Source organism: Juglans regia, chromosome 5 (genome assembly GCF_001411555.2).
Source record: "Juglans regia cultivar Chandler chromosome 5, Walnut 2.0, whole genome shotgun sequence".
In the NCBI taxonomy this organism is placed as follows: domain Eukaryota; kingdom Viridiplantae; phylum Streptophyta; class Magnoliopsida; order Fagales; family Juglandaceae; genus Juglans; species Juglans regia.
In genome coordinates this window covers 14,905,639-14,932,192 of record NC_049905.1, presented here as the reverse complement: position 1 = coordinate 14,932,192, position 26,554 = coordinate 14,905,639, and the positions used below count along the sequence as shown (strand labels likewise).

The window sequence follows — 26,554 nt, the reverse complement described above, 5'->3', positions numbered from 1 at the left end:
GTAGTAGATGGGTAGTAGATAGGTAGTAAGCCTATCACTACCCCCTTATAAATGGGACTTTTTGCATGTACGGTTTTGTATCCAGATCTTGTCTCCCTTTTCTTTTTTTCTTATTTTAAATCAAGACTATTTTATTGATCAAACTTTTTATAATAAGGAAATAATACACTAAGAATAATCCTCAGCATCAACAATAACATCAAAAGTTTGTAATGAATTTTTTACCAAAACATGGGACATTAGTCTCTCTTCCGATATAGTGCACAGATCACTTTGAGAAATTCTGAATGTTATGCTTAATGTCACTAATCATCATCCCTGCAATGGTCCAGGAGTCCTCATCTTTAATTATGGCTTGACTTACCTGATGTGAGTCCCCTTCAAGGATTATTCGTGTTAGCTCCAAGTCAAGTCCAAATAGAATGGCTTGGAAGGCATAAGAGGCTTGTGCAAGTAGAGGGTCAGGGAGTAAACTTTGGTTCACCCTCATTATGCCTACAACTTTGCCTTTCCAATCACTGGCAATGGTTCCAATACCAGTTTGGCAATGAGCTTTGTCAACAACAGCATCCTAATTTAACTTAATAGAATCCTGTGAAGAAGGCTCCCATCTTTGTGGTGTAATGTTCAATGCATTTGAATTTGTACCGTGGGAATGAAGATCTTTAATATCCTACAGAATTTCTTTAGATTGTTTCACAACCAAGCTTGGGTGAGTGAATTCAGCTTGGAATACAAATATATTTATTCTCTTCCAAACCTTTCTTGCAACCACTGGTATTTCCTCCAAATCTTCTTTCTCATTTTCTTCACACATAAACTCCATGATTTCCTTAAATGTATCTTTACAAAAATGGCTCTTCTGAATTTTCCTTGAACAATGACTCCATTTGTCTTGTGCTGCAGTATATCTCCACAGGGCATGAGCAGCTGATTTTTCCTCCTCTAAATAGATTGGACAATTCGAGCTTTCCAAAACTTTCTTTTTAAAAAGAATTAAATTCATTGGAATAGCCTCAAGACAAGCTTCCCACAAGAAATTTTTGTCTGCCTATGCTATTTTCAGTTTCCATATAGTTGACCAGAACTTCTTCTAATTACACTACATGAGGTATCCTTGCTTTTATCCTGCAGTTCTTTATGCATATGATTAGCACTCCTCATTGTAAATAGGCCATTTGTAGTACCTTTCCAAATAATTTTGTATGGTCTATTGCAGTGGCTAATATGAATATGCTTCAGGAGCTCAGCTTCATTATCTGAAAAAATAGCTCCAATCAGAGAGCTCTTCCAAGACTTAGTATCATAGTCAATTGAGTTCTTACACTTTTGCATCTTTATCAAGAATCTTGATTGCACTCTGAATTCTGAATGAAGTGAGTTTGGGGATCCACCTGTCTTTCCAATATGAGTATGGTCTCCATTCCCTATTCTCCAAAATGTTCTTTTTTCAAGTAAGTGTCTTGTAATCATGATGCTTCTCCAAACGAAAGATGGTATGCTGCCAAGCTTAGCTTGAAAAACAAGGATTTCTCAAGAATATATTTCTACTATAATACTTGAGAAGCAAAGGAATTGGGACTTTGGGTCAATCTCCACCCTTGCTTGGTAACATATCAATATTAAAATTCTCCAAGTCCCTGAACCCGAGTCCACCAGTTGACTTGGATTTCCCCATTTTGCTCCAAGAAATCTAATATATCTTCCTTTCATTCTCTTATTGTCTCCTCTAGTATTTCTGCATTACTTTATTTATATCTCTAAGAAGGTGATTTGGAAGCTTGAAAGCTCTATAAGTGGGTAATGCTTGCACTACTGACTTAAGCAGGATTTCTTTCCCGACTTGAGAGAGGAATTTCATTTTGTAGTTACTTATTCTTTGTCTAACCTTGTCCATAATGCTTCTAAAGGAACTTGATTGAGATCTTCCAACAAGGACATGCAATTTAAAGTATTTCTCATAAGACAATGTTGATTTGACACCTGCAATGCTCAGAATGACTTCTTGTGTTGCTCTCGAGGTATTTCTGCTAAATTGGATTGAAGATTTCTCCTTATTCAACTTTTCTCTAGAGGCCTTCTCACAACATTCCCGAATGCTTATCAACTTGCTCCATTCCAAAGAATTAGCTTTACTCAAGGGTAAGTTGTCATATGTAAAAAAGAGATGGTTAATGTGTGTTTTTCCTCTAGCTATAGGGATTCCTGGGATATATCCTAAATTTTCTATAGCACACAATATAGAGCTCAATGCTTCAGCACATAATATGAACAGAGAAGGTGATAATGGATCACCTTGCCTAATTCCTCTAGCGAGTTTAATAGAATCTTGAGGACTTCCATTGACGAGGATAGAGTAATTAACAGATTCGACACACTTCATGACTAATTGAATCCATCTTTGAATAAAGCCCAATTTTCTCATGATTGCTTTTAGAAATCTCCATTCAACACGATCATATGCCTTGCTCATGTCAAGTTTCAAGGCTATATAACCTTATTTTCCTGCTAACCTGCTAATTATAGTGTGCATGATTTTATAAGCCACAATAATGTTGTCTAAAATCAACCTTCCATGAAAAAAGGTAGACTGAGTTAGAGAGATAATCCCAAGTAAAATTTGCTTCAGTCTGTTGGCCAACAACTTAGAATAAATGATTTTGTAAATGACATTGCATAGGCTTATTGGTCTCACAAGTTTTGGTAGGAGACTTTGTTTTAGGAATAAGTGCAATATACGTCTCATTGATCTTGTCTACCAACCTATCTGAATTGAGGATATACAAAATTGCTTCACTGACTACTTTTCCAATAGTACCCCAATGATTATGATAAAAAGTTGCTGGAAATCCATCTGGTCTTGGGGAGCTAATGGGATTCATTTGAAAAATTGCACCTTCAACTTCCTGATGAGTAAATTCCCTAATTAGGCCATTGTTCATGTCTTCAGTAACTTTGGTGTCCACGGATAGTAAACTCCCTGATTACGACGCTGTTCATGTCTTCAGTAATTTTGGTGTCCATGGATAGTACAATCTTCAATACCTTCAGGTTGAGATGATGTAAATAGGTCTTGGAAAAATTTTAAAAATTGAGCACTAATTTCCTTCGGATTTTTGTTACCACTTCACCTGCACCATATGTGATTATGTGAATGGAGTAGGATTTTCTTCTCTGACTTGCACACTAGTGGAAAAACTGTGTTTCTGTCCCCATCCTTTACTATTTATGTTTAGCTCTTTACTTCCATTTGAGATTGTCCTCTTCAAGATGCTTATCAGCTTCCCTCCACAAGCTTTTAATCGTGCTAGTCTGCTCACTTTTGTTCAATTTTTGAATATTTCATATTTGGTTGAGTTTGGCTTTGATGATAGACTTCCCAAAAGTCTATTTACTCCAAGCTATCAACCTTTCTTTGTATCTCTGCAATCCTCCAATTGTAATTAGCAACTTATTTACTACCAATCCTAGTTTTTTCCATGTTTCCTTGATTAAGAAATAGCAGTCCCCTCTCAGAGCCCAACTTGCTTCATATCTAAAAACATCCCTCCTACTCCTATCATCTTGTATTATGTGATCCATAGAGATAAGAAGATGCCTATGATCTGAACTTGTATTGCTAGGGTTCTAATAGTGGTAGTTGCAAACATTTCCTGCCGTTCTAAGTTGTTGAAAGCTTTATCTAACCTCTTTTTAGTAAAAGCTCTTCCTCCCCTGTTATTGCTCTATGTGTAGTTGTCAACTATTAATATGAATGCCTCTAGTTGGCTATATGGTCAAATAGTAGCACAATATTTTTCATATTGGTAAAGTATCTCATTAAAGTTTCCCATACACATCCATGCCACTCCTGCTGTTGGCTTTAAGGCTTTAAGGAGTTCTTAGTTGTGTTTTCTTTTAGAATTTAGGGGATTACCATAAAACCCTGTTACAAGCCAATCCTTTTCCAATTACTGGATTAGTGAATCTTATGAAAATATGGGATTGAGTGTATGCTTTTAGAGAAGCAGACAAATAATCTTTCCATAGGAATGCCAAGCCACCACTCAGTCATTTACTGTTAAGAGAAGAATTGGTAAAAGGTTTCTTATTGTTCTCATTTATTTTTGTAAGAATATATAGACATCCGTATGTGACTTTACATGGAAAGAAACTAAAAACAGTTTTACAAATGAATGAAATTAGTTATACAAGGAAACGTATATTATGTAATGGTGAGATTGCTACAATCATGGGATTGCTGGAATTATGGAATTGCTAGTCTGTAATATTTACTGTCCACTACGAAACTATGCTCGAAACCTAGAATAACATACTTTCTCCATGCAATCTTGTTTCCTTAAATATGTTTATTTATACATATATTTGTAATACACATTTCTCGCTATTCTATCTTGTTACGTGAGTAATGCTAGATATAATTTTAGGGTGTACAAGTCACGAGTACTTCTTTTAAAAAAAAAAGGATTTACTATTAAAATTATTGTCCAAAATTTACAAACCTTAAAACCGTAAATAGACTTCTCAATATTTTATACTCTGTATCTAGCATTAAATGTACTATCTTTTTCCTCCAATAGAGTATAAATACTAAAGCGATGATGTCATCTATTCTTTTGACATCATTTCTTATGGGTAGGATGACATTTCTAGTTTTCGTTCTCTCATCCGCAGGCGAATAATTCATTTAAGGCTACTCAATATATATATATATATATATATATATTTTTGCAAATAGGACATTTATAGGTAAACTATCGGTTACAAGATACAAGTTTGAGGTGGGAGTCTCATACAATCTTCCCAAAACCAACATATTACAACAAAGAAAAGAAAAATAAAAGGTAGGTTTCGGAGCCAACTAAATGACTCCCACCCATTTTCCCACAAGGGAAAACTTAGTGACAGTTTTAAAATAGTCTACTGAACAGACTATAAAGCTGCAGCTAGAAGCTGCAGTAAAAAGATGTGTGTTGCAACATGCTAGTCTAGACTGGCTGGAAGGAACTTCATCCATCTCTACTCAATCTTTGGTTAGGGAAAGCGGAAACACAGGAAATCAACCATAAACTAAGCAGAATCGCAGGCGAGGGGCCACCACTGTCTGTGGTGGCGCATGCAGTACATGCGCCACACCTGGAGAGAAGTGGGATGTCGAGTTCCGAAGACTCGATGCCGCTGATCCCGTCTGTGCTGCGCATGGCGACTGAAAACTTTCCCAGGCACGGCGGTGAGTGAAACTCGCGCACGGCATAAGGCGCGTGAGGCTTATGCGCCACTCGAATGGACATAACGTTTTTGTCGTCTTGAAGATCGGCGCCTGGGGAGGCTGGTGGCGTGGCGCGTGTCGTCATTTGCTCGTCGGAAAGCAGATTGACTAGTTTTGGTGCTAACGGGTAAAAGCTATCTAGACAAAAAGCTAACGGGTAAAAGCCCAAACAGAAGCTGAGGCTAGTGAGGGAGGGAGGTGGGTGGAGGCAAAGCTCCGACCCGCCTCCCCCAAGTGAATGGATTGAATTCCTAGAAGTGGCGATGGGTATTACGGAAACGGAGAAACGAGAGCTTTTTCCTAAGCCTAGTTAAGTATAAGGTTACTCAATATATACTAATGTGAAAAGTTTTAAAGGTTTAAGTTAGAAATAATAATTGAGATTCAAGAACTCTAAGCGATTTAATACCTAAAACATCTTAATCCTTATACCAAATTTTAATTGAAGGATCCAAAACCAAGGCATTAGAATAGTTATTTAGAACAAAAGGGTGAGCTTTGGAATACATATAGTACAAATTATCAAAGCTCATAGTAGCCTCGTATTCACAAAAATCATTGCCAACTAAAATCTTACTAGACAGAACCCTAAGAACCAAGATTGTGCAGGCTACTTAGTCATGAGTCATACGAGCTAAGTAGTCTTTAAATGTGTAAGTTTTCGATATTCATTATTAAAATAAATAATTTTTTTATATAAATTTTAAATTTATTTACTCATTTTAAAAGAGATGTACGAAACTTATACATTTATCTTCTGTCAACAAACGATTGAATTTTTTTACTGTACTGCACAATTTATTTTTCTCAAATTTATTGTACTTTTTCTTATTAAAAAAACTGACAAATGCTGAGTTGAAATCTTTGGGTAATAGACAAGATCTAAACACATGGGATGTTTGTCCAAGTCATCTAAACCACACTCATTTTAAAAAACGATTTAAGTATAATTTTTTTTATTGACTTTTTAAATAACCATATTTTAAATTGAGCATATTTAAGTAAAACAATATTATTATTATAAATTATTTTATAAAAATAATTTAATTTAAAATATAATTATATAACAATTTGTAAAAAAAATTACATGTGTATTATTTTTCTTTTGTCAAACTAATATATATATATATTTGAGGACGGATAAAATAACTTACTATTTATAAGCATACAAAATTATTATTTTTTAATGATTGATGTATGATTTCACGATTAGAAATTAACAGGAACTATTAAACTTTACACCTATTATTTTCTTTACTTTTTCAGTGTCAAAATTTCAAGAAATGCAATCAAGTGCATAAACAGTCCAAGACAACAACTATTTTGCGTCCGTTTGAAGGGATCTGCCAACATGATAGCCTTACTATTTATTTTTAACTTATAAATAATTTTAAATAAAATAATATTTTTTATTATATTTAAATTCATCAAATTAAAAGTAAAAGTTTTTTAAAAGTAATATTTTTTATTACATTTTTTTAGATCCAATATTCGTAAATCATAGTTAAATACGAGGATGCCAAGTCAAAAGTTGTGATTCTCCGATTCATCGTCATCCCAAAAAATATTAAATAAACTCAACAACGAGAATAAGAAAGAAAAAAGAAAAAAGACATACAATTATAAAAATATTTTATAAAATTAATTTCATAAATTGATATTATTTTATACTATATATTAGATCTATTTTATTATAAAAATAATTTTATAATTAGACTATATTCTGCTGAGGGTGTAGCACAAGAAAAGTCACGACGGCCATTTCATTTATTTTTTTTCATGCTTGTTTTTTATTCTCTTAATTATATTTTTTTAAAAGTTCACATTATCATTAAAAAATATTTATTTAATTACTAAGTAAAAAAAAACTGCCGGACTCACTCTCAAGATCCTAAATATTTTTCTTTATAATTTAACGTACTGATTTTAATTTGTAAATTTTATCTTATAAGATCAGTATGTAACTAAAGTATTTCTTTAAAAAAAAAAAAAAAAAAATTCTGTTTGGACATTGATCCAGAATGTTCCCAGATTTATTTTCCCAATCAACTGTTGCTTTAAGCCAATTAATTAATTAAAGAGAAAAATATTGCTTTGGTGTGGTTTGATAAAAAAGGATTTGCCTAAAAGAAGCTTAAAAAAGCGTAAAACTCCGAACCACGTAGAAAGTGAATGCGCCGGCTTCTCTTCGCATAGCCTGGTCATTGGTCGTCACCCTTTCGGCTTATCCTCTGGGGGAGGACTTTCCCTGCCTGCCCCGAGAGAATTTGTATGTAGTAGTAGTAGTAATACTGTGTTCTGATTTCTATCCCCAGATGCAAAGCGCGTAGATCAGAAAGTGGGACTTTAGCAAAGTGGGCTCCATTGCCCACATACTCACGCACATCATTCTGATGTGATCTGTGTCTTGGCCTTTGTTTCTTTTTTTAATCCGTCTTTTGCATGGAAGCAGCCATGGCGATGATGGGTCTATGAGATTCGCTAATCCGGTCTTCTCATATTTTCCGGACATCTCTTTTCCACTGAAACTCATCTAGCTTCTCTCTGCCATTCCGTGATATACTCTTTATCTTATGGGTCTTCTCTGAAATCCAAGCTCCTTCCTTACAACGTTGGTTGAATTGAACTTTATTCAGTTCTCAGGTACAAAATAATTCCCTACAAAAACAAGAGGTCCTATAATTTACTTAATTTATTTTGAATAAAAGAACCGTGCTTCTATTTTTGGTTTTACGAAATTTGTACTTCTTCATGCAATTGTTTTTATATTGGATTTCGCTTTCGATTGCTCTGGTTCCTGATTATTTTTTAATTTCTAATCTCTGTTTGGTTGTTCTTTCTTTTCTGTTCAATTGGAACTGATTGGTATACTCTGTGTTAGGATTTGAATTTTGATCTGTTGTATTACAATTCGAATTAACCGAACTGTTAATATTATCTACCAGTTAATACTTTCTGTCTCTCTCACCGGGTTTTTCTTTCTTTTCTCCCCTTAGTTTTTTGTAATTTTTTTTGATAAGTTAGTTTTTTGTAATTAAAAGCAGAAATTACTGTGTTTTCTGAATTTTCTGGAGATTTCATGTTTAATAAATTATGTCGATTCAGTTCTCAAGCTAGAACTATATACGAATATGACCGTCAGGTCAGGTGAAGGTTAGTGGTTACAGGGCGGGTTTGATGATATCAGAGATTTGTAATCGATTCCGCAAACGGAATTCCCTGGATTACCTGATTCACAATTTTTGTGGTGGGGTTGTGTCCGGTCCTGCCTTGGTGAGTCCTAGAAACAAAAAAAGAAGAGAACTACATAGAAATATTATGTTGGGTTTTCTTCTCTTTAGGTGAGTTTTTTGGGTTTGTTCCCTCTTCTGTGTTGGTTTCTATATTGTTTTCGCATACAATTGGAGCTAAACATTTTTTAAAGTTCTTTTCAATCCTTTTCTCGAGCAGCTTTTGCTTAAGGGACTTGGGTTGATTTTCTAATTTGAAATTGATTCTTATGGCTTACATTCACCATATGTTTGGTTTCTGGAAAGAATACGGGAAATACAATCTGTTTCTGGTAGCGTTTTCATTCTTTCTTCATTCATTTGAACCGTGAACTGTTGTTGTTGTTGTTGTTTGAGTTGGTTAGGTCAGTTAATTATTATGCATGTCTTTATCAAATCTTTTGGATTCATTACTGTTTGCTATGGTTTCAAATAATGGTTGGTTTGTCTTTCATTTACTTCCCAAAATGATGAATTCAAAAATGGTTTCTTGGAGCATGGGTCTTATTTTGTGCCTTTTTACTTGTGGTGGTTTTCTATGATGTATCAGTGTTTATTAAGGAATGCCTGTCATCTTGGCTCTTGATTGGCCGAAAACTATTAGGACAAGATGGGTCCTAATTTCTTGTTACGTATCTTTCATTTTTGTTGCATTAAAGAGTAATACCTGTCTAGAAGGAGAAAAAGATTCAAGAAAGTCATGAAAGTTGAGTCATTTTATAGTCTACAGAAGCTTTCGAAAGAAAGGGGTAGTGAAAAAGAGAGTTTAGAGCCCAAAATTTATTCACGGTTCTAAAAGATTTAATCATTAATTTCCCTTCAAATACACCATACACAAGTATGAACCACTTCTACACTGCTGCAATTTGCAGGCTGCCTCCCAATCCTCTCTACAAATAAAAAGATCCAAGTCTTCTTGGCATGACCGAAGCTGAACCAAATCGACTTAAGATTCACTACTCAAAGTTCTAGCAGTATCACAATGGGGTAAAAGATACCAATGGACTTCCCACTCTTACACTTGCAGTACCAATCAATTACACTGGCATGTCTTCTCCTTAAATTATCCATGGTGACATTTTTTTCATAGAGAGGTTGTCAAAGCAAAAAACACAACTCTTGAGTGGACCTTAGTCTGCCCAATACTCTTCGAAGGAAAGGGATTGGTTTCGTGTTAAATAGGGATGTTATTAAACAAAAATTGAGCATCCCTATGTTGGAAGGGGCCCAAAGAATCTTGCTTTCACTTCCTCATCTCAACCTAGAAGAATATATTAAAGAATGCAATATAGGCATCCACTTCTCAGTCATGAGTTGCTTTGGTAAAGCTTGCATTTGACCGAGGGAAATCACTTGATATCTCCAAATCCCCATCACAGATGCATCCTTAGCACAACCAAAATTATACACTTCTGTGAAAGTTTCCTTATGCACAGTCTTCATGCCATGGATCATGTTAGAATCTGATATTGGATCTGTCTCCCACCTCAAATCTAGTATGGATATATAACTTCCCCCAACCTTTCCTCGTATTCTTCTAGAGGTCCTTGGACCTCATCAGAACACCTCCCACCCCACTAACATCCATATATAGAATCTACTATTGATCTCCACAAGGTCTCACTCTCATTTTGTTGGTGCCAAAGCCACTTTCCCCATAGTGTATGATATTGGACAAGAAGGGATTCTGAACTCCCAACCCACTCCTCAAAGATTGTAGAGAATTTCTTGCCCAACTTACCAAGTGAAATTTGACCTCTTCACCGAACTCACTCAAAGGAACTCTCGTTGTTGCTTTTCTATATTATTATTCATACTAGAAGGAAGCGAAATAGGAGACATGAAATATGTAGTAAGATTAAAAAGAGTTCTCTTGTTTGTTTGTAATGGGCTAAATGTTCATGATTTTCTCCTTTCGATTGTAAACTCTAACTAGGTGCTTTTCATGTATACTCCCTGTGTACTTGGGATTTGCTTATTTCTATGAATACTTCTTGATTACCTATCAAAAAAGAGTTCTCTTGTTTAAAGTAATTTTATTGCTTCTGGACAAATGCATCCTCTTTTAGTAAATCTTCTCGATAATTTCATCCAAAATTGCCTTGGCCTTGAAAGTGGCCCCCCAAAAGAAGTAAGTGATACTTCAGAGGTAAAGAGGGCACCTTGCACCCTAGAATATTTTGGAGGTAAAGTGACCCACTGGCACCAATTGCAGTTTAGGCAAATTAAACCTTCAACCTGAAAACTGCTTCAAAGCATAAGAATAAAGTGCGCAGAAACATATAACACCAAAGTGCCATCTGTATATAAGATGTAGTAAGTTGAGAGCACCATAGTTCCTAATGCCTACCAAAAAAAAAAAAAAAAAAACAAAAAACCTGAAAGAAAGCCTCCAACAGAAACATATGACATTTTGCTGAGTGCTTCCATAACACTTGCAAAGGGGATCTCCCTGTTGCAAGCCATGAGAGCAACCGAAGAAACCAGGAGTTCAATTTACCAAAAATAGTGAAGTGTCCACAGAAATACAGTATCCAAGATTGCCATTGTTGCCCAAAATCTAATCTCCTTAGCTGGAACTTCCAATTGATAAATCTACTTCATGCGCTATTGTATGTTATTGGGCATTGTTGAGTTTGGAGAAGGTGGGTTCTGATCTATTCTTTCAGGACTTTTGATGTTTCCTAATATAATTAGCATTGATATTTTTTTTCGGGGAAAAGCCTATGTTCTGATTACAGAGTAAGAGTGATATATAGCAATGGGGATTTCAAGCTCTAAAATAGAGGAAGATAAGGCTCTGCAGCTATGTCGTGAAAGAAAGAAGTTTGTAAGACAATCACTTGATGGAAGGTGCTCACTAGCAGCTGCTCATGTTACATATATTCAATCCCTTAAAAGTACAGGAAGTGCTCTTAGGAAATTTGTGGAACCTGAAGCTCCCATAGAATCTTCTTTGTATACTTCTACTAGTGCAACACCAGAGCCACTTGCTTTAACTGAGAAGTCGCTTTCCCAGTTCTCCTTTTCTCCCCCATCTATATCCCAACATGTATATGCTACCGAAACCATTTCTCCATCTCCTTCTCCAAACTCTAGTCAGTTTCAGGCAAATCATATGACATTCAGGAGTTCCTCTTCGCAGAAGATTGAAGAAAAGCTGTCTTTTCCTGTTACAGGAACAGTGACCTCGTCTAGTACCCCACAGAATATGACACCTCGTTCCACTGAAAGACCTGAAACATCCCCTTTCCAAGGTTCTTCCCTCCCACCTGGAACTCCACCATGGGATTATTTTGGTCTCTTTCATCCAACCGATCATGAGTTTTCTTTTCAAGATGGGAAGGGAATGTACCAAGGGTTGGAGAATGCTGATGATATAAGACAATTTAGAGAAGAGGAGGGAATTCCTGAGCTGGAAGATGAAGAGGAGAAGACTTCTTCTCATGAGAGGGAAGAATCTCTGGATTCAGAAGGTGAATTTGATGAGCCTTCCGCAGATACTCTGGTACGAAGTTTTGAAAATCTTAATAGGGTTCATGATCATGCTGCAGATAATTCTCTGCACAGTATGCCTTCTGCACAAAATGTAGCTTTAGAGACCGAGTTATTAAATAGGGAGAAGGAAAACTCCCCTTATTTGTCACCAATGAGAGCCACATCTAAGGTTGTTGCGCTTCCCACTGACCAAGATAAAGCACCATCAAAAGAAGATTGTATTGAGAGTAAGGTTCCTCCTAAGGACGTCTTTTCAAGCATAAGAGATATTGAATTTCTCTTTATGAAAGCTTCTGAGTCTGGGAAAGAAGTTCCAAGGATGCTTGAAGCAAATAAGTTGAATTTCCGTCCAATATTTCCAGGGTTTGAAAGTAAGATCTCTCTCTCTCTCTCTCTCTCTCTGTGTGTGTATCTCTCAAACCAGTGTTTTCAGGTTTTTTCCCTGTTATTTGATCTCTAGTGAATATTGGCAACTAAATTTAGTTGGAAAGTCATATGCCATAACATGGTTCCAGGACCATACTCTTTTGTTTTTTATGCGGTCTTAATTTGTATGCCAAATCTCTGAATCAGCAGATACGTGAAACTTTCTATTTTATGCTTATACCTAATGTTTAAGTAAGATTTTGGTGTTGTCTAGGAAGTGACGTGAAACTTTATATTTTATGCTTATTTACCAGAAGAACAAAGCAAAACATTTGAGATTTCTTATCCTGATTTGTGTTGGCAAAAGTTTTCACTAGACTTCTCTGTTGTAGGAGGTGGGTCAATGACATCTAAATTCTTGAAGACCTGTTTCTCTTGTGGGGAGGACCCAAGCCAAGTCCAAGAAGGTAGGTCTGCTAGCCTTTTTGCCTTCAGATTATTTTTCTCTTTTGGGAGTGGCTCCCCTTCGGTAGAGTAGCCTCTTGCATTCTTCTGCTTTTAAACAGGAAGATGACATCTGATCAAAAGTGATCCAAACGTTAAAAAAATGTCACATTAATTAAAATAAATAATATGAGAATCTTGAAGCAGAGAAGACCAAACAAAGGAAAAGGCAAATGCAATCTGGGTAGAGAAGAGGCTAAAACAGGAGGACAAAAAATTCCAGCAGAAATTTTGGAAGAGTCACAGAAATACTCATATTCAAGGAACACCTGAGTACTCACATTCTGGTAGATATACTAGTTTATCTTGAACCTGCCAAGAGAATGAGAAAGTGATAGAGAGGAGAAAACAGGAAACTTAGTAGCTTTAATTCAAGCAGGTCCTAATTCATTTGGAAATTCCAAATAAACTCCAATTAATCGTTGTTTTTATGAGAGGAATAAGGCGCCTCCCAAAGCTCTTTTCTTCACTTGGACAACGGCTTTGGGTAAGATCTTGACAACCGATAATCTGCGAAAGCGCCGGGTAATTATTTCAGATTGGTGTTGTATGTGCAAGAAAGCTGGCGAGACAGTGGATCATCTCTTGTTACACTGTGAGACAGCTAGTGCCATGTGGATCGTAGTGTTCAGTTGATTAGAGTTAAGCTGGGTGATGCCGGCTACAGTGGCGGAGTTATTGGCCAGCTGGACAATTCCAGGTGGTGCTCCACAAATCAAAGCCGTATGGAAGATGGTACCTATATGCATTATGTGGTGCATATGGAGTGAACAGCGGACTTTCGAAGATAAGGAGTGGACACTAGGGGAGCTTAGATCTTTATTTTTCCATGCCTTATTTCTTTGGGCTCTAGCTGAAGATTTTAATGGCCTAAATTTTCATGATTTTCTTGTTTCCACAATTACGACTTAGATAGGCCTTCTCCTTTGTATATCATCTTGTGTACTTGGGCTTTGCCTATCCTTTAGTAGAACTTCTTAAAAAAAGAAATTTTTATGAGATGGGAAGAAACAAAGTTTGCTTCTTTCATGTAAGTTAATGTAGGGAATAAAGAAATACATGGTGCAGGGGAGTATTATTCTAATCAGAAAAGGATTCAGAGCAAATAGAGCTATAAATAGTTGGGTACTTTATTAAGCTGTTCTCTCCCAAAGAAAATTCCCAAGGATATGCCTCCCTATCAGCTATTGCATTTTCTTTTATTCTTCTTTCTTCCCACCGAAGGTCCGAAAGGAGAATCTCTGTTGATCTCAGCTACCAATTTTATGCATTTGATAACTATTGCATAATACTACAGCTAATTGTCTTTTTTTTTTTTTTAAATAGCATGTTGACAGATCATCAAGGACCCTATTTTTGTTTTGTTTGCCACTCCAAAACCTCAAAACGTAAAGGTAGAAAGCAGTAACTAAACTATCTTCTATGATATTAAGAAAAAGCCTTGATTGGCCATTTGAAATTGACCTTCACATAGTCATGTGGACAACAGTTCTCCAATCTGCCTTTAAAAGTTATGATGGTTATATTATAATATCACTAGAGTTTACTTATCAAAAAGTAATATCACTAGAGTTTTACTAATCAAAAAGTAATATTACTAGAGTTTGATTTGGATGCCTGTATCGGGTATGGTTCAAATTTTCTGCAAATAGGGTAAAATCTTCTTCTTTGCAACCTGTATATATATATATATATATATTTATTTATATAGACGAGGTATGATATTAGCTTTCTCATCAGTTAATGTCGTACTTGAGATTCTTACTTCATTACTCAGCTAATTATTTTGTTTTGTTTATTTAGAGCCTGCTGAAAATTCCACAAAGTACTTAACATGGCATAGGACGACATCATCTCGATCCTCTTCAACCAGGAATCCATTGGGAGCAAACTCAAAAGATGATATAGAGGACTTTATTGGTAACTCTCTTGAAAATTTCTGCATGAACTCCGGCAGTCATGCCTCTACCTTGGATAGGCTATATGCTTGGGAGAGGAAACTTTATGATGAAGTTAAGGTACTGTTGATCTCAGTCCTTTAAGTGATATAATCATTATCATCTTCATCTGATCATTACAGTTATTTATACTGTCACTTTTTGTGAATTGTTTTTTGATAGTGTCTATTCGCCATATGAGCAGAACCGTGATTAACTGTGATTATCTCTTTTATTTTTGAATCAGTCATTTCTTTAAATATTTTAGTTTGGCTAAAAAACTTTATGGCTCATCAAAATTTAGGATTGTTTGAACTCCTTGCCGAGGGCCTGTGCACCCCTGGGATTAGTCAAGACTTTGTTTTTGGACACTCGGTGCCAATCAAAGAAGGAAAATAAATTTAGGCTTGCTTGACATTTGGTCCCAATATTTTATAATTTTAGCACTTAGATCCGTAAAGTTTCAAATTATTATCAATTTAGTACTTATGTCCAACTCGGTTAACCAAGCGCTGTAAATTTCACAAGTGGAACCCCTAGGGGTTGGCTCAAGTGGTAAAGGCCTTGGGCTTGGGGGTATGTTCCCCCTAGGTCTAAGGTTCAAATCCCCTTGGGTACAAACAATCTCTAGGGGCCATTGGACTAGGGGATTTTTCTCTTGAATTATCCGGGGTGCACTTGCGTGAAACTCCAAGGGCTTGTGCACTTCCGGGATTAGTCGGGACGCTGTTCTGGACACCTGGTGCAAATAAAAATAAAATAAAAAATTTCACGGGCGGCTTCTGATGTAAAAATTTTTATGGAATGAAGAAAGAACTATGGGCAATGCCTTTACAGACTCATGTACCTAGAATGTGGCTCTTTACTAGCACTCGACAAACATTCTAAACAGCCCAAGCCTCATGTACTGTTCACAATCATTAAGGTCTACCGAGTTCCCCTAAATATTCTTAAATCTTGTATTATGGTTAGTATAGGGTTCTAGGCATTGCCTTTCCATCACAAGAGGCCGGAAGCTTAAATATGTTGGGGGCTTTTACGTGTTTTCAGCTAATCTTGGTTCTAAAAATGCTACCCATCGGGGAGTCTTACATTCTGCCACATTTTGTCCCGTAATTTTTTTTCCTTTGTCATGGAGTACAATATTTTGTCAAAACGCAAACCATTTTGGATGAGAGAGAGATTGAGAAAGAGATAGGACACTAAATGGTGATTATATTCAGTGGCTGCAGAGGCTGTAATTGTATGGAGATGTTGGAGAAGGCAATTTTGCCATTCCAAATAAATTTCAATCTGATAAAAATGGAGAAAATGAAATATAATTTTTTTTGGAGTCAATATCAATTTTTTTTGTTGTTTTCCTTCTTTGTTGAGAAAGAAATTAACCAGAAGAAACATGCTGTAGCATTTCTTTTATGAATTTTTTCAAAACCATTTTCTTTCATTTAAAATTCTCGCATTCTGTAATTTTCTTTCTCCTTCACTATTTGCTCTGTATCTTCTCTTTTTCTTTTTCATATATCATTTCTCAAAAATTTAATTTTTCCTCATTAAGTGTTTACCAAAACAATGCCATGCCACTTGCAGCTTGTTGACATTTACCGGTTGGTCAGTGGAAATGGAGGAAGGACTAAGTTGACAACAGTCTAAAATTTTAGGAATAAAGCAGCCAAAATGGGTACCCTACGGATCAAATTGAAACCTAAACTTGAAGAGACCAAAATGTATTCTGGCCTACTCTTTTTTAGGTGTTAAAGAATTTAATTGTTATGTTTCTTTGTTTTTTTCGTGTCTTCCTTTTCATTATTTGTCAACTTAAATTGTCATTTAATATATATATATATATATATATATCTTTCAACTTAAATTGCTATATGAGCTTTCTGATCTAGCTTTAGAGCTTTCAGCTTGCGAGGATATCCTTGATAGTTGTACCATTTTACCTTTTCCACAAAGCCCTCCAGATTGAACTACTTGTTCTCAAACTTAAAGTACCGTTAGTGCAAGGATGCCACAACAATCAAGCAATAATGGGAAGTTGTCTGATAAAAGTCTACGCTGTCTTTTATGGATAACTACCAGAAATCTAGCTTGGCCAATCAGGAGAGAGGAGGAATCTATCAATTCTTGGTCACATTGGGGTATCTTGGTTGTTAGACCAAGTAAAGTTTCCTCTTACAAGAGGAATATCCAAACTTCAAAGGTTCTGTTCAAAAATAAATTCAGAGAATTTGACATAGCTTGTCCTTTTTCACACGCACATCTTCCTTTCATTCTCTAATTAGGTTCCAAATCCTCAATCGTTTCTCCCTCCCCCCGTCATGTTCCATAGGGTATCTTCTGCTTCATGAAGAAAAAGTTGACCCCCTCCCGTCATCTCTACCTCTACTGCATTGTCCTCCTTTTCTTTTTGGGTAAGTAAAAGATTGTCCTCCCTTATGATCATGATTGGTAGAACAGGTTAAAAAAAATTGAACTGGGAGAAACCACTGTCTTTTGATGAGTGAGCAAAACCACCAGCTCTTTATGAAAACCAGATCTGATTCAGATCTGGAGAGCAAGAATCTGTTTTGTTTTCTTTAAATAATTGCGGGGGGACTACAACTTGTTCAACAAGGCTCGAATCCTCCCATGTATAACATTAACTCCTGAGTTTGGGGTCCCTCAACCCTACTAATAACACCACTACACTGGTTTTAATGATACGCTTCGCATCCATTTTTTGTCAAAGCCTGACCCCCTGACAGGATGCTGGATAAGCAAGCCCATTCTGCAATCTCAACTTCCTGGGAACTAGCAACAGAAACCCCATTAACATTGAAAATCTTGCTTGAGAGTGCCTTAAAAGTGGCAAATTTGGGTACCATATTGAAAAACAAGTGACAAGTTAAGGGGTGAAAAGTTATTTTTTCCAAAATTATAACAATAAAAAAACATTTATATTTTTAAAATTTAATTATCCCCTTTTCTCATCAAGATTTTTCTTAATTTCTATATATTACACTTCAATTGGCATATGTTGTCAATAGGGTGACAATATGTGACACGACCCGTGAATTCAACATGAACACAATATGAGATTAGTGGGTTTGGGTTTGATATAAATGGGTTCGGGTAAAAAAAGGTTTACCTGTTTAGACACGATTAATAAACGGGTCAGTAACGGGTTGACCCGAAATCAACCTGCAACAACCCATTTAAATTTTATTTCAAAATTACAATTTTATGATTGTTGGGCTGCAAGCTTGGTATTTCTCAATATGCTTATGTTTTTATTGTTGGGATTGTAATTTTGGACCTATGCTTATATTTGTTATTGTTGGGTTTGTAATATTGGTTTTATTATAGGTTAAAATCTTAAAAAATATTGATATTTTTTGTTAGTAGGTAGTCTTACTGTTTTTAGAGATATTGTGGCTACTAATAAATATAGATTTGAACCTTTCTGTAAGATTATGATAATCGGTTCAAATGGGTTATGCGGATTAACTCAAACCATTTACATAAAACGGATTGAAAAAGGTCGGGTCGTGTTGACCCATTTCTAATTAATTATTAAATAGGTCTCTTGTTATTTAAATAGGTCATGTTAGGGTTTGAAGGTTTGACCCCTTTAGCTTAACGGGTTGTGTTCGGGTTGATCCATATAATCGAATATCTATGACTTAACACAACACGAATAAGACCCGCAAACACGAAGTGCCACCCCTTATCAACCATTATGGACAATCCTCAAACTACAATGGAGTCGGAATCCAAGGTTCCAAACCCCTCAACTATGATTGGAGTTGGAGTCAATTCTTGACTCCTACTTCGATTTGAAGAAGGGTCCAACTCCAACTCCGCTCCTCTTTCTCGAAATCGTAATAGAATTAGAGTTGCAAAGCGGAATTCAGCCCCAAATACAAAATTTGAGAGACATATAGCAAAATTATCAAATTTTAGGCTATTTTGTTTTGTTTTGTTTGTTTGTTTGTTTGTTTGTTTTTTTTTTTTTTTTTTTTTTCTAAATAGAGATATAAAATCAGCCAAAATAATCATAGGTCCTCAATCCTCACCAAGAAATCTGAGTAAACCAACCAAGTGGATTTGCCAATTCTTCAAGTCTTTCCTCACACTTTCTCAGTAACCAAACAACAAATCAAATCTAAATCAGTTAATTCCAGAAAGAGATAATAGGGATTTATGGAATTACCGTTGTGTCTGGAAATGTAGACCCAAGCACAAGAATCCTATTCCATTGTCCAACAATGACAAAGACATATTTGCACTCTTTGCCAGTTCACCTTGGTGATATGGAACTTTGGGAACTATGGTAGGTGCCAAAATGAGAGAGGCCAGATAGGTTTTGGTAGAAATCAGGTTCAGGGTTACTAAATGGAGCCGTTTAAATGGAAAAACAATGTTGAAGGCTAATTTCTGTGGTGACCAAGAACGGGTATAATAATATTTACACAATAGCTAACTGGGTGGTTTAAGGAATTGTTTATTATTCTGCCATTCTTTAGAATATGCACATGAAATAAAATTCAGAGTCTGTGTTGCGGTGTTTTATTGAACTCCGAGATTGACTTTTCCAAATTGAAATCCCATCAGAGCGGAATCGGAGTGGAAAGCAGAATGGAGTCGGAGTTGGGAATTGCTCAGGCCTGTTAGCCCTGCACCTACATACTGGTACTAATAATAGTGTGGATCCAAATACCCTATTAAGGACATGGGGCAAAGATATCCCGAATATTGCCAGGACCATTTTAAAACCTAGTGGACTTCTAGTCAAAAAGTATTATAAAACATAAGAAATTACAGAAATGCAAAAGTGTAGAACTCTTACAATTGATTTCATCAGCTTGTCTTATCTGAAAATCATTCAGAAATCTTTGTATAATTATCTTGTAAGATCCTTAATTTTTGATTTCTAAGCTTAGGTGCCCATGTAGCTATCTTTCAAAATGTTGTAGGATATGGGTTTTCCCTGGCAATTTTTTCAGCACTTTGACAGGTTCTCTTAATTTCAGGCTAGTGGAATGGTCAGAAGGGAGTATGACTTGAAGTGTAAAACTCTAAGACAACTGGAAACAAATGGGGAAAGTACCAGTAAAATTGATAAAACTCGTGCAGTTGTCAAGGATCTACATTCAAGAATCAGAGTTGCAATTCACAGAATTGATTCTATATCAAAGAGGATTGAGGAATTAAGGGACAAAGAGCTCCAGCCACAACTTGAGGAGTTGATAGAAGGGTACGCCTTGTTCTCTCGTCATACTTGATTTGTGCGTCAACTAGGGAACCGTATATCATTGGGCATGTGGAAAATGCAGCTATGAAATGTTTATTAATTCAACCATAATTCATGATTAAACTCAAATCAACTGAGCCTTTATTTTAGGAAAATGGGTTGGCTGCATAGATCTCTTTCGACATGGCCTTCTTTATGCCCATGTCCTTAGTTTGCCTATAGGATGGTTTTCACTTAAGTTCTGTTCATATTATACTTCACCTCATTTTTTACTTTTTACCTTTTCTCGTTCTTCATTTGTGTAGATACTCTTTTACCATTATACTTTATTCCATGACATTTATGAAAATCAATATGAGATAGGTTGGATCTTTGACTTCAGTTGGCAAGGACTCGCTAGTTCATTGCAGGTTCACTACAGTGGTCAAATTTTTCCTGAATGGAATCCCTAGGTGTGATCACCCAAGTTTCATCTGCTTGTTGGCTTTGTTTTATTCTTCTGTAGTTTAATGCACAACTCATGCAACCATATGGAATTGAATCCATGCCCTCAACCTTTACCACTAAGGAATGGATGGAGAGATTTCCTCGGTTCATCTTTTCTTCTGTACTTATGACTCTGCCATAATATGCCCCTGATTTCCATAAGCCTGTCTGTATCAAACTATTAATTTGTTTGTGGTGGGAAGTCACTCACTATAAAATATTTCACGAATAGAATATTCATGTTCGGCTATATGTGGTGTTCATGTACTTGCCTGATGTTTTGTGCATTTCCTTTTTGAATGTTTATCAACTCACTATACATAAAATATTTCATGAATAGAATATTTATGCCTGGCAATATGTGGTATTTGCATGTATTGGTCTGATGTTTTGTGCATTTCCTTTTTGAGAGTTTCTCTTGTACACTTCCCATGTACCACATTGGCCTTCTTTTTGTGCAATTCTGTTTTTGTGAAGTATTTATATAAAAAAATCTTGTATCACATTTTCTTTATATCAATGATTCAAATATAATTACAATGCAAGGGAAATATACTCAGAATGCTGTAATAATAAATTGATGCACTGATCTAAATTCAATTCAAATGTTAGATACTTAATTCTCATATTAACATATTAACAATGTGCTTTTCATTTTTCTGGATTTTTAAGAATATATTAAAGTTTCTAAAAAGAAGCATTTACAATGAGATTTAAGAAATTAGGTGGATTTTCAAAGTCACAGTATAGTTTGAGTGCATTAGGGAACATTTATTATGATTTTTTCTTTTGTAAGTACATATATTATGAAAATTGACACCACTTAATAACACAAACGAATCTCACCCCATTCTATAGTTTCATATTTACTTATAAAAAAAATTATATGGTATAATATTACTATCAAATCCCTAAATTCATGTATTTATGTATATTTTGTTACGTTAAAACCTAAATTTTATAATTTGTGTGCATATTGTTTGCACAACTTATATTCTTTGTTAAGAAAATATAATGTCATGCAACGAGTTTATAAGCTTCCAAGAGAAGATTGAAGTTTTACAGCCAATGTTATAATGGTGTCTTATTTAAGCATTGTTATGTTGAATACCATAACACCAACTTTTGACCATCATATGCTGACATGCTCTATTCTTTTTTCTGGGATTTTACAAATATATTTGTGTCTAGCCTTCAAACAAATCATAAGACAGTATTCATCTTCTCATTTATTGGTTAAACAGTCAAATGTCTTCGTGTTGAAGCTTATATTTCTCCCATGTACTTTCACGTCTCCCCTTGGTTTGGATTATTCTAAGTGCTTCAGCGTTGTGCTTCATCTGCACCATTTTCAGGTTAAGTAGGATGTGGAAAGTTATGTCTGAGTGCCACAAGCTTCAGTCTGACATCATCAAAGCAGCACAGAGAAATGGCAACACAAAGCTATCAATACAGTCAGAATCACATCGGCAGGTCACCATCCATCTCGAGGATGAACTGAGTTCGCTGTCACAAAGTTTTCTGAAGTGGTTTGCTGCTCAGAAGTCCTATCTGCAGGCTATAGATGGATGGCTTTCCAAATGTGCACCTGTTCCACAAAAATCTTCCAAAAGAAAAAGAAAGCCAGAACCCAGATCCTTGAGAGACATTGGCCCTCCCATATATGCGACCTGTGGCACTTGGTTGGAAAAGCTAAAAGACCTAGAAAAGCCGGCATCCTCGTCAATCAAGCAAGTTGTCGATGCTATAAAGGATTTAGGGGTTGCGACTGCTCACTTTGTACCGCAACAAGAAAAGAATCAGGGGAAGGACATGAACCGTTCATATTTACCATCCTGGAAGGCTGAAAAAGAAAGGGATTCAGAAAATCTGCTGGGAGGTGAAGTTGTGTATGACTGGATTTCAGGTTTTGATAGATTCTGGTCAAGCTTGGAGGCATTTATTGGCCAGTTAAATAACTTTTCAAAGCGTTCGATGGAGATGTATGTCAAACTTCAACAGGAGATCGAAGAAGCTAAAAGTAGCTATGATAGATTGATGTCACGATCTCAAGTTTTGGAGAGCAAGGTTACAGAGACGACGGAAGAATCCCAACACCCCTCGGAGGTCCAATAAACTGGGGTTTTTAGATGTAAGAAACCTGAAAAGTCCTGGTAGTTCAATCGGACATGGCATTTGTATATGTGAGAAGATTAAAAGGGTTTTGGTTTCAACTGAAAATAAAGGAACTGGTAAAAAGAATTTAACATAGAGATGTAATAAATGGTGTTGTAATTCTAGGTGAAAGCTGTGATTACGAGGGCCGGTGGCTACACCAGAGGGTTGCTCGCAAAGTAATAGAATTTGTACAGTTTTTCCTAGTAAACACGGGAACTCTAATAATTCCCACTAGTTCTTTCTTATTGCCTATGTAATGCATTGTTGTATTCGATTGGGCCCCATTTCAACAAACTTTTTTTTTTTCCTCAGCAAGTAAAGCATTTATATATAAACTAACGGATACAAGATATAAGTTTGGTGATGTGGGAGTCCTTTACAGTCTTCTCAAAGTCAACACACATTACAACATAATAGTAAAAAAATCATTTTAACAGTTAGAAATATTAAAGAAATGAAGTCTGCCTCAATTGATTACCAATTGCTCGAGTGTATTCATATATATATAGATGAGTACAGAGTAGTTTAAATTATATTATATAGATAGATACAAGAATTCAAATATTTAAACATCTACTAACAGAACTAGATAACTACAAAATACTTATGAAATCTACAGTGATTCACTAGATAACTACAACAACAACAAGGTAACAATTGTAACAGATTTATCTTGATGAGTTTCTGATTTATCGGAGCTAATATGTCTAACATTCCCCTTCACGGTGATGGGAAGATCTTGAACCATCAGCTTGTCACGGAGGAGCAAAAATCTGGTTGAAGTGAGACCCTTTATAAAAATGTCTGAAGGTTGAGCTGCTGTCAAGATGTAACCTGCTTGTATGTCTTTGTTAAATATCTTCTGTCTGATAAAATAATAATCGACCTCGATATTTTTGATACGGACATGAAATATTGGATTAGAAGATAGAGCCAAAGCACCAAGATTATCTACCCATAGACAGGGAGCACTGGTTAGTGGTATGTGTAGCTCCTTAAAGAGAATGCGAAGCCAATAGAGTTCAGCCACAGTGAATGCCATAGACCTATATTCCGCTTCTATGCTTGATCTTGCTACAACGGGTTGCTTCTTGGCTGACCAAGAAATAAGGTAGGGACCAAGATATATACTGATGAGCAACAACATGGACCTAGTCTTAAAGATCATTTACAAGTTCCAGATGGGTCAATTACAAGATCAAGAGTTAAGAAGATACAAGAAGCAATGCAAGGATTGGTGCAATCTACTTGGGACGAGTTTAGCAAGAGCCGAATATTCAAGATGGGCTTGAGAGAAGGAGATCCAGTGATCATCCATGTGATACAAGCTATGTTTATGTGATTGAAGGCCCTGGACTTGTTTATTTAATTAAAGGAGCTTATTTTATTAGCAATAGAAATTAGTCTAGAATAATTGGGCCTGATGATGCTTGGCTCACATATGTCTTATTTCTTATGAACTAGGATTTTTGGGAATACCATGTATTTTGGCCAATAGCTTATTTGGAAAGTTACTTTTTAGGAACTAGGGTTTAAAGAGCAACTGAAGCTAGTTACTGTAGACACGATACTATTCACTCAAGGGGCATTTTTGGAAGATAGGGATTTATTTTGGCTAGTGTTTTAATTAGGTTTTGCTCATATTAAGAAGTTTATGAAATTTGATGAATTTTTTCATTGTGAGTTGAGTTTTATTCCTCTTGTTCTTCATTGAACTTTTCGAACTTATCAAAGGTAAATTGCAACCTTTGTGGCGTTCCTTCTTGTAATTTGGGTTCTTAAGACAGGTTCTTCAACCGATCTAGATTTTAATATAATCTAGGTTATTGAAATGAGTTCTCATCGGATCTTGATTTTCCATCCATTGACTTGATTTTGGCTTTCTTGGGTGAGTTTTCAAATTGATTGTGGGTTAAAGGGATTACATTCTCGCAGGTTCATATCATATACAATAGCCAGATGTGGACTTCCTGTCATCAGGAGATCCTGCCCAATCAGAATCACAAAAACCATTAAGTTGCAAGGAGCCCTTGCTGAAGTTGAGACCAAACTGTAGGGTGCCCTTTAGATACCGCAACACTCTCTTAGCTGCTACTAGATGGTCAGTGGTTGGGCAATGTAAGAATTGGCACAGTTGGTTCACACTGAAGGATAGGTCAGGTCTAGTAAGTGTGAGATACTGTAAAGCTCCCACCAAAATTTTATATTCAGTAGGATCATTGAGTGGATCCCCTGCAAATTTGGAAAGTTTGGAACCTGAGGTGCAAGGTGTGGAAGTTGGTTTAGCACCAGCCATCCTTGTGCGATTCAATAGATCAATAGCATACTTTTCTTGATTGAGATGGAGATCTTCTGATGTTGTTGTGACCATAATTCCTAGAAAATAAGAGAGGGGACCGTCTTTGACAGCAAACTCAGCACTAAGGTGAGTAATAAGATGATCAATGGAAGAAGAGGAATTCCTTGCAATTATTATGTCATCAACATAAATAAGCACATAAACTGAAATGTTGTTCAAATGGAATGTAAAAAGAGATGTATCAACCGTGGAGCCATTGAACCCGAGAGCAAGTAAGGCTTGTGACAGTCTCAAAAACCAAGCTCTAGGAGCTTGTTTTGAGTCCATAGATGGACTTATGTAATCTGCACACATAATCAGAGAGACGAGGATCCTCAAACCCTTTAGGTTGTTCTATGTAAACCTCATTTTCAAGAAAACCATGTAAAAAGGCATTGGAGATGTCAAGTTGTTTGATAAACTAGTCATGATGAACAGCTAATGCTAGTACCAATCGAATTGTGGCTGGTTTAATAACAGGGCTAAGTGTCTCATTAAAGTCCACCCCATCAATTTGATCAAATCCTTCAGCCACTAATTTGGCCTTGTAACGATTAATACTCCCATTTGATTTTTGTTTGAGCTTAAACACCCACTTATTCCTGACAATTTTCTTATGGCAAGGTCGTGGACATAAAGTCCAAGTTTTGTTGGCTATGAGGGCATTGTATTTAGTCTGCATAGCATCAAGCTAATGCTGGTTCTTCCTTGCTTCCTTATAGGTTTGGGTTCAGAAGGTAAGGTGATGGTAGAGAGCGCTTGGAGAGGATATTTCGTGGAGTAATATAGATGGTAGTCTGTAAATTGTTTAGGTTTGGAGGAGTTGGTCATGGATCGTGTAATGATTTTAGTGGAGGAGGAGGCAGGCAGATTTATGGTGGTGAGAGGAGTGGAATTAGGTGAAGGAAGTTAGAGATCAGGTGAGGTGGAAACATGTGGGGTTTCAGAGATAAGATCACTATGAAGAGCAGGTGGAGAAGGAGCAGGTTGTGTTTCTGAGAAGGGAGCATTACGTTGGAGTAGGTGGGCTTGTGTCATTGGGAAAAATGGGCTCAGGTGAGATAGATGTATCAAGGGAAGAGGTTGAGACATTGAATGTAGGAGGTGTAATAATAGGAAAAGAAGAAACTGAATTAGGAGACAAGGGATTAGAGAAAGAACCTCATTGTGAGGCACTGACAGAGGAGGGAAAAATATCCTGCAAGGGTGAGGAAGCAGTGGTTGGAGCCCTTGTATCAGAAGCAGGAAAACTCAATTCATCAAAGACGACATGTCTGGAGATGTAGACTTTCTGAGAATTTAAATCCAAGCATCGATATCCCTTCTGGAGATGCAGGAAACGGTGCCAAAAACTTGACTCGCTCAAAATGAGCAGCACAGAGGCTGTCCCAAGTGCAGGAGGATGTCGTATAATAATTAGGAATAAATTCCTAGATCGTCTCCTCAGGAAAACTTAATTAAAATCAAACTCGTTTAAAATGGTGAAAATATTCA

General features: G+C 36.1%; 1 protein-coding gene across 1 annotated transcript; it reads left to right on the top strand.

Moving 5' to 3' along the window:
- The first annotated feature begins 7,450 nt into the window (after positions 1–7,450).
- Positions 7,451–23,016, top strand: LOC108998663 (protein ALTERED PHOSPHATE STARVATION RESPONSE 1). The gene is made up of 6 exons (XM_018975321.2): positions 7,451–7,912; positions 11,262–12,407; positions 12,795–12,869; positions 14,710–14,924; positions 19,859–20,082; positions 21,921–23,016. Exons 2-6 carry the CDS (start codon positions 11,300–11,302, stop codon positions 22,678–22,680), a joined length of 2,382 nt encoding a protein of 793 aa, XP_018830866.1. The 5' UTR covers positions 7,451–7,912; positions 11,262–11,299; the 3' UTR covers positions 22,681–23,016.
- The last annotated feature ends 3,538 nt before the right edge of the window (positions 23,017–26,554 follow it).